The sequence below is a fragment of the Dendropsophus ebraccatus genome, chromosome 2 (genome assembly GCF_027789765.1).
Source record: "Dendropsophus ebraccatus isolate aDenEbr1 chromosome 2, aDenEbr1.pat, whole genome shotgun sequence".
Lineage (NCBI taxonomy): Eukaryota > Metazoa > Chordata > Amphibia > Anura > Hylidae > Dendropsophus > Dendropsophus ebraccatus.
Genome location: NC_091455.1, coordinates 73,273,398 through 73,282,481, shown reverse-complemented (window position 1 = coordinate 73,282,481; position 9,084 = coordinate 73,273,398). Strand labels below are relative to the sequence as shown.

The 9,084-nt window shown below is 39.3% G+C and overlaps 1 protein-coding gene and 1 non-coding gene across 2 annotated transcripts in view; both read right to left on the bottom strand.

The window, feature by feature from the left end:
- Positions 1 to 1,525: 1,525 nt before the first annotated feature.
- On the bottom strand, positions 1,526 to 1,722 carry LOC138784978 (U2 spliceosomal RNA). Its single transcript, XR_011361997.1, has one exon. It is a non-coding gene; the product is annotated as a U2 spliceosomal RNA (small nuclear RNA).
- A 691-nt stretch (positions 1,723 to 2,413) lies between these two features.
- The window catches only part of TWSG1 (twisted gastrulation BMP signaling modulator 1), a 41,122-nt gene continuing 34,451 nt past the window's right edge, over positions 2,414 to 9,084 (bottom strand). The window contains exon 5 of the mRNA XM_069960102.1: positions 2,414 to 2,896. Coding sequence (XP_069816203.1) covers positions 2,715 to 2,896 — 182 coding nt within the window. The 3' untranslated portion in view covers positions 2,414 to 2,714. The remainder of the gene's footprint in view (positions 2,897 to 9,084) is intronic.

The window sequence follows — 9,084 nt, the reverse complement described above, 5'->3', positions numbered from 1 at the left end:
CTAGTCTGCCCTTCTAGTATTTCCCCTCTTATTATCTTAGGATAGATATATGTTTATCCCAGGCAGGTTTACATTCTGTTATTGTAGATTTACCAACCACATCTGCTGGCAGTTTCTTCCAAACACCTACTACTCTTTCAGTAAAGTATGATTTTCTCATGTTGCGTCTCATCTTTCCCCCATCTAACCTCATGTTGTGTCTCCTCATTCATGAGTTCAGTTTTTTAGTAAAATAACATTTCCTTCCTGATCCTTATTTAGTCCTTTATCATATTTCATGTCTCCGCTTTCCCTTCTTTCCTCCAGACTAGTCTTTCCTGATATGTTTTATGCTTCATGCCCTCCACTAATTTTGTAGCCAGTCATTGGCCTCTTTCTATTTTATGGGTGGGTTCATACTGAGGAATTCTCGCAGATAATGTCTGCGGAATTCTGCAGTATGTCCACGCACATGGCCGCGCGTCTCTCCGCCGGCTCCACATACACCATTCTATGGGCCAGCGTATTCTGCTATCTGACGAAAGAAGTGACACGTCAACATGTCTATTGTAGACCACCTGGTCACACCAAAAGAAATAGTGACGTCTATTTCGCAGCAGGGTGAAGAGGATGCAGTGTTTGCTATGAAACAGCCATTGCCACGCGCTGCATTCCTTTTGATGTGGCCAGGTGGTCTTCAATAAACGTGGATTGATTTGTATGCTTGTGACTGTCATCAGCTTTGGGTTTTCTATGCCTTTGCAGTAAGGGTAACTTCACACACACCATATCGCAGTGAATTTTCTGCTGCTGATCCGCAGCAGATTTGATGTAAATAACTGAACACAGCATCAAATCTGCACCATAAAATCTGCTGCAGATCTGGTGCGTGTGTTAGCACCCTAAAAGAAATTTACACTGGACAGAATATAGAAGACAGTGTCTTATATTAATGTTTGCCCACAAAGAGGAACTATGGGGGAGATTTATCAAACTGGTGTAAAGTAGAATTGTCTTAGTTGCCCCTAGCAACCAGATTCCATCTTTCGTTTTTTTAAAAGAATCTGTGAGGAATGAAAGGTGGAATCTGATTGGTTGCTAGGGGCAACTAAGACAATTCTACTTTACACCAATTTGCTAAATTTCCCTCTATGTCTTGTTTTCAGCGGGATGTCTTATCCCCCCTCATCCCCACAAATTCTCACCAACTTCCTCCTGTGTTCTTACTGAAGCAGGAGCGATGTTAAGTGACGTCATCAAGCAGCAGCGGGACCAGGAGTGTGCGGCGGAATGTGCATCAGGTACCTCCAGCATGCATCTGGACGTGCGGGCCATAGACCAGTATACCTGTGGTGCCAGCTGTAAAGGTCCGCAAGGGGATTGGGACTAGGTAGCTGTGACGGGCAGCCTTACTTTTAGGAGAATGCCTTACTTTAGGCTAGTAAGAGTGTCTTATTTTAGGAGGATGTCTTATTTTCAGGGAAACTATATATATATATATATATATATATATATATATATATATATATAAATTTTTATTTTTTTTATATTGTGCACTGAACTTGGAAGCACAGCAATACCATGTCAATGCCTGGAGAGGACAGAGCAAGTTCTTTTTCCATCTCCCTGCACTAAAAATCCATGTAATATATGGTGCCCAGATAGGAAACGTATCAGATATTAAACTGATAAGAGCAGATACTACACTTAATCTTAGGTTTTACATTGAGCATACCAGGATTTTCAGTGATACATTTTGACTTTTTCCTGGCATTGACTCCTGGTTTACTGAACATGCTATACTTGGGTGCTGATGCAGATAAAATTCTTTGTTCGCATAAACTTCCATACAATATGTACGACTAGGAATACAGGGCACAGAGGAATACTGTAGATAAAGTTGATCTCTTCTCAAGTGTTGAAATGAAAATGCAATTTGGGCCTAATTTGTTTTAAAGGGGTTATCCAAGTTTAGACAAACATGGCCGCTTTGTTCCAGAAACAGCACCGCTCTTGTCCTCAGTGTGGGTGTGGGTTTTGCAGCTCAGTTGTATTGAAGTGAATAAAACTGAATTGTAATACCACAACACAACCTGGGGACAGGGGTGGTGCCGTTTTTAGAGCTGTGCGTCTAATGTGCTTTCTTATCTGAGATAACCCTTTTAAACATATTGTATACTATTAATGCTTTTCATCTTCTTACATAGATATTCACACTGATTTATGGAACATTTTGAAGTATTGACCAAAAGTGCAACAAGTTTAAATTTAAAATTCCAAAAGTAAACAATTTGCCATTACAGTTTATAAAACATTGCAAACAACAAGTGACTCATGTCTTAAGACTAAGGTCAATATCCAAGTACCATAAAACATTTTTCTGCAGAAATTGAGGTTACCAAACGTAAAGACTTTTTAAATGGTGGTGAAAATGTAAACTATATAATAAAATTTAATTTTACATGGTTTATAAAAAATACATTCTGTTAATCTGAAATGGTACACAGCAATCTAAAACATTTACAGAAATGTAGAATATAAAAAACAAAATACAATACAATATGGTTACCAAAAAATGGATGCACCTTTCTATGCATCAGATATTCTTCTTTACCATTTTCTCTGCTTGAGTAGACAGCGCCATGTACTAGTCTTGTTCAATAGAGATAATATATCTTAGTGGCAGGAATAAGAGTTCTATACAGCAGGCAGTAAAGAGCCTGAAGACAATGCCCTCAGAACATGCAGTTCATACATTTCACTGTTTTGCTGCCATAATCAATGCACTCCGGACCAACACACTCGCAACATGCGTTGTGAAACCACCGGTACTTCGATGCTCCCATAGATTCACATGATACTTTGCACTGATGGATTGACATGCAGTCATCAAAGTATACCACTGTGCACATGTGCTCTGCAAAATAAATACAGAAAATATTAATACAATAAATCAATTATTAAAGGGTTAATAGTTTTGAATAGAGATTAGCGAATATACAGTACAAACTAAGCCAATTGCTTTGTTGGCTTGGCAGTCAGTTTATCAGCCTGCTGCCTTTTAACTCCATTCTGCTCCGTGTGCTGGGAGAAGCTGCATCCAGTCCTGGGAAACTGGGAGAAGTTTCCTATTACTGGATTCAGCTTTTCCAAGCACCTAGGGAGGAGCAGCAGAGAGTTAAAAGGCAGCAGACTGATAAGCTGAATTTCGAGCTGACAAAGCGATTGGCTTAGTTTGTACTGTATATTCGCTCATCTCTAGTTTTGACGTAATTGACACAATGTGAATATAACACTAAAAGTCACTATCAGTTTTTAAATATTTGTTACATACTGATAACCTTGCTAAATGGCAGATATAAGTACAGCATGAATATATTATGCATAGTATTGCCTCCCCTTTTACTTTATGGGTGCTTTTATTTAAAGACACAAGGATGAGCCATTCAGGATATTGCTAGATTTGACCTCTTTTCAACATAAACTGCTTGAAAGTCCTTGTTCATTACAAGTCACAAAAAAGTATGTTTCTCATTTTAGGATGGGGGCTGGAGCCATGACAATAATTCAATCTCACATTGGTTACAAACTAAAGAGCAGCATAACTTAAAGGTAACCCGCCTGACACATCCCCCCCCCTGCAGCCCCCAGATACTTACCCTTTCCGACGAGTCTCGTTGAGGACGAAGATATCAGAGCACAAAGACGTGCGCTTCCGCCGCTGAGATGAGTCCGATGCCCATAGAGAATCAATGGAGCAGTCATTCTCTATGGGCATCGGACTCATCTCAGCTTCGGGCGCCGATATCTTTGTCCCATGACCGGCTCCAGGAACAGGACTTGTCGGAAAGGGTAAGTATCCGGGAGCTGCACTGGGGGGGGGGGGGGGGGGGGGTCTGGCGGGCTCTGTGCTCGCGTCCCCGGTGAAAAGGTTCCCTTTAAAGTTTCTGGGAGTTAAGGCAAAATCTGTAACAAAGCCCCCGTGTACCATTTATAATACTGATTATTTTCTCTTGGGGTCCAAGAAACCTACGAAACCTACTTCTAACACTGTATGGCCAGCTTTAGTCTGATGTGCACCATGTAAGCCTAAAAATCACCTTGTCACCACTCTAATGGTAAATCTAACAAACCTATGAGGTTGAGCTTTTCAAACCGAAGTGTTGTACTATATATATAGTGCCCTTGTGTTCAACTTCATTTTTTTTTTTATTGTCACAGATTTCCAATATGCCAACATATGGGAACACCAATGATTCTTCCTGCAGCTGGATGCTTTAAGCTACATGAAAGCCACATACTACAAACTATATTTATATGGAAAATAGGGTGTGATGTGACCTGGCAGCAAAACAAAACCAAAAACCGACAGTAATTAAATATAATAGTGACTTTTCGGCTGGAAAATGTGACCATCCTCGAGAAGAGACATTTGGCAAACCCTAAATACTGTGGGTGGCTAACACATACATCCAACATGCTCGGCTGATGGTAAAGTTTATTTTAAACAGTAAGGAAAGAAAATAGTGGGTGTACAGATTGTACAGTGGGCAGTGGATATACAGCCGTAACCGTTTCTATAAGCAGAGCATGTTTGTTTTTCCATCTTAGCCACCCATTTTTCAGGAAGTTCTCTTCCGACACTTCAGAGATGTTTTTCCCTCAACTACATCACCTCCAGAGTCACAGATCACATTTAGACTCGGGGTTATATTAGGACGTCCTGGAAACAGACATTTATACTGCCAAGCTCAAGGAGGTCAGATTTGGTAGAGAAAACAGAAACTGGCCATTAGTCATAGAATAAACACCAGCTTCATAGTTTCTTATCCACAAAAAAAAAAAAAAAAGGAACGTTCCTGAACATTTCTGCAGCAAAGTGAGAGTTATCAAACCTTGTGGAATAGAGGAGCAATTGAATATACAAGCCAATCAGATGGCATCTTCCACGTATGAAAAGGCCCCTTTAAAAACAAACAAACTGACATCTATTTGGTTGCATAAAGTTGCATAAATTTGCATAAAGTTTGATTAATCTCCTCCTATATTGGCTTCTTTTTACAGCTCACCGTAAACTCAGTGTGATGGTGTTCTATATTATCATTGACAGAGGAATAACTTTCAATAAGTTATTAAGGGCAGTATACTATCATTTGGACAACATATGCCAATGAAGCATTTAAGTTGTAATCCATATTACTGTACCACCAAATGAGTTTTTTTTCTTTGGACAATGCTATTTTATCAGAAGGGGTCTCAATGATAAACTGGTCCTAGGATGTCTGCTGTTCGGAACGCCAACTACCTGTGGCCAAATCCAACAAGTGCTCATACTCAATAAAATGGGCTATCTGAATAATTCATGCTGTACTGGATATTCCAGATGTTCAAGTAGTTTTTTCTTGTTTTTTTCCCCACTCTGGCCACTAAGCCTAATAAAATGACCCTTCCTTTTCTATAGAGAAAAGTAGGGAGGCAGATTCAGTCTATTATTGTCCATGTTTGTGTAGCTGTATCACAAAATATCTCTATGGTCCTCAAATTACTATAATAAATAAAAACACATGCTTCAGTATATGGCTCTAAACAGTAAAAAAAAATCTATGTTTCTATATGCACAACACATGATCCATGTGCAATTTAATCTAGGATATTAGTGCATTTTGGTGCTCTCTCCATAGTATTTAGCCACACTACTTCCTTTTTATGGCGAGGGAACAGACCTGTTAGTGATGTTTCAGCCACCTAATGCACATATGATTTGTGAACATTTCAGTGTTTATGATCACAAGCACAGTGTAAATACACATATACACACACACACACACACACACTTCATTCTTCCTGCCCTCAGGATTTTATTTGTTCCTTCACCGCAGATCAAACAGCAACATTTCCAATAAGTTACTTTAATATGACACATCTGCTTCTCCACTTCCTCCATACAAGACATTAAGTTCTATGTATCTTGCTGTGAAATAATGTAACACAGAAACATGGCTAAGGTTAAACAGAGGAATGTTCCTAAGCTAAACACACTGCTCCAAGCTATTTATTTCACTGGAGTCACAAAGTAGTAATTTTTTAAAATTTCAATTAAAAAAAAAAATATATATATTATATATATATATATATATATATATATACACACACACAGATACCCATACATACACACAATCAGCTATAACCTTAAATGTACCATCAGGCCTGGCCTGAAGCACTAGAGGGCTGACCCACCCCCAGTGGGAGGAAACCCCTGCCCCTCTATGACACTGCTCCATTAGACCACTGAGGGTGGGTCAGCCCACCTCCAGTGCTTCAGCCCAGGCCTCATGGTACATTCCCTTTAAAACTCAACATCAATTGAAGTAAATGCCACAGAATATCTTATTACAATGGTGCCAGTCAAAGGGTAGGAATATTTTAAGCAGCAAGCAAGTCCTGAAGTTGATGTGTTGGAAGCAGAAAAAAGGACACATGTAATGCCCCATTCATCCGTCCTTAAAGGGGTTGTCCAGCAAAAATCTTTTTCTTTCAATTCAACTGATATCAGAAAGTTATATAGATTTGTAATTTACTTCTATAAAAAAATCTCAAGTCTTCCCATACTTATTAGCTGCTGAATGTCATGCAGGAAATGTTGTTTGATTTTCAGTCTGACACTGCTCTCTGCTGACATCTCTGGCTGAGACAGGAACTCTGTCTCAATTTTCTATGAATCCCCCTAGAAAACCTCTCCTACTGTGGAGAGTTGCTTCCTGCATTACATACAGCAGCTGATAAGTATGAAAAGATTTGAGATTTTTTAATAGAAGTAAATTACTTTAATTTTAATTAAAGTAAATTATAGACAGACAATGGATTACTATCTTCTATATAGTGGTTAGTGAATTGCACAGTACTACACATAATGTGGTCCGCAATTAAGGCCTGCACTATAGATGTCTAAAAGCCTAAGGGCCTTATTACACCAACAAATTATCTGACAGACTTTTTGGAGCCAAAGCCGGGAATGGATTATAAACAGAGAACAGGAAACAATGGAAAGACTAAGGTTCCGCGTCTTTTCAAATCCATTCCTGGCTTTGGCTTTCAAAAATCTGTCAGATAATCTGTTGGTGTAGTAGGGCCCTAAAGATATGAGCAAGGGGGAAAAAGCGTTCCAAGGGATAAAACATACTTTTATTAACCCCTTAGTGATGAACAAGAACCAACTACAACCACTGTTGGAGAGATAAAGTAAGCCGCACCCTGCTGGTTTCCTTACACTTGGCACCAACTTAAGTTTTGGGTACCACATAATTAATAATTCAATAAATTATTCAAAAGCTAGGCTTGGGGCTGTGGCATATACTACTGTATTCGCCATTTGCACTGGGAAAGCTCTTGGATTATCAAGGACTATTGAGTGTCAGTCTGGCAGTATATGTTGCAGCGGCATCAAGTGCATATCCTAATGGTTTCGTTTTTTGTTTCTCTTTGTTAAACTTTTACAGTTACAGTAAATCTGGGCTGGGCCAGCGTGTCTGAAACTTCCCAGAGACAAAACAAACCTTTTAGGGAATTGGTTACTAGCTGCAGAAAAAAAACGGATGGGTAGTTTAAGAGCGCATGACACTGGCATGATAAAGCTAACAAATTTAAAGGGCATAATCAACTGTGAATCATGGAAATTAGAAGAAGTTGACAAGTAAAAGAGTGGTAAATTGTGGAGGATGAGGAAAGGATGCTGCACCTGTTTTTCAGTTGCGAAATTATGACAAAATAAATATTAAAATATGTAAATTTTTTAGGAATTTCTACACCTGGAATTATTTTCCAAAATGTATTATACATGTACTCAGTCCATTCAAAGAAAAGTCTACAGTGGTTACAAGGAAGAGATGATGTAGGTAATTAGGACACTAAAATGAGTAAGGGAAAAAAAAAACTACTAGCAATACTAACAGCAACAACAAGATCTTCTTCCATCCCTGTTGGGGATGTCACCATTCATGAGATTCTGCTGTCAGTCACTAGCCTTAGCAGAGAGGAAAGATGAGTAGCATTTCTCCTACCAGCCATCAGTTTTTTGATTAGCCTGGAATCGTTTTTCCAGCTGGGGGGAAGCTTTCTGCCATAGAACCTCTTACTGCTTCTATGCCGTGCAGGCCGAGCTAGAGGACACCCCATTTTTATTGCAGGTTTGGAACTTCTGGACTATGGCAACCAAACTTTAGAGGGTTATAATTTGGAGAAAACATTGTGTGACCTATCTGGAGGACAGGTCATCAATTATATTAGGTTTGATAACCCCTTAAATACTAAAAGATTTCCACAAGATACCACCAGGCCCTGTAAGTCATCTCAGAGAGGGAATGCTGGGGATAGAAATCTTTGTCTCTACACCTACTGGGATCAGAATACTATCATACAGTACATTAATAACAATGACATGCAGTCACCATATAATTTATTTGTATAGCCATTGGAGTTGCTAACTGTCAATTTACGGATAGTCACCAAAAACTCAAGATTGATTTACGGCAGGTTCACGGTTTGACATGCTGATCTTTAGCTAATCTATGAGGCACTACTCTGTTCAGTACACAATGGGGGAGATTTATCAAAGAGTGTAAAATTTAGACTGGTGCAAACTGCCCACATCAGCTGTGGGCAGTTTGCACCAGTCTAAATTTTACACCCTTTAATAAATCTCCCCCAATGTGTGCAGTCTGAACAAGGGACCAATGCACCTGCTGCATCGTGTAGAGTGCAGGCAACACAGAGGAGAGGGATTGCTGACATTCCTTCTGGATTGCTGTGTAGGACATGGCTTAAAGCAATACTGTATCCACTAAACACCCCCCCCCCCCCCCTTCAACCACTGGTACCATATCCGGTCGTGTCTTTTTTTCAAATGCGCCTAGTGCCTTGGTTAGGGTAAAAAATTATCTTTTAGGCTATGTTCATACAGCATACTTTTAATAAAAAGAACAGCCGTTTAAATTACAACAATGGTCATTCTTTTCACAATGCAAAGATTTACATTGAAGTCAATGTAAACAATGGTTGTTTTCTCACACAATATATTGAACAGCAGCCGTTAAATGTAATATTCATGTA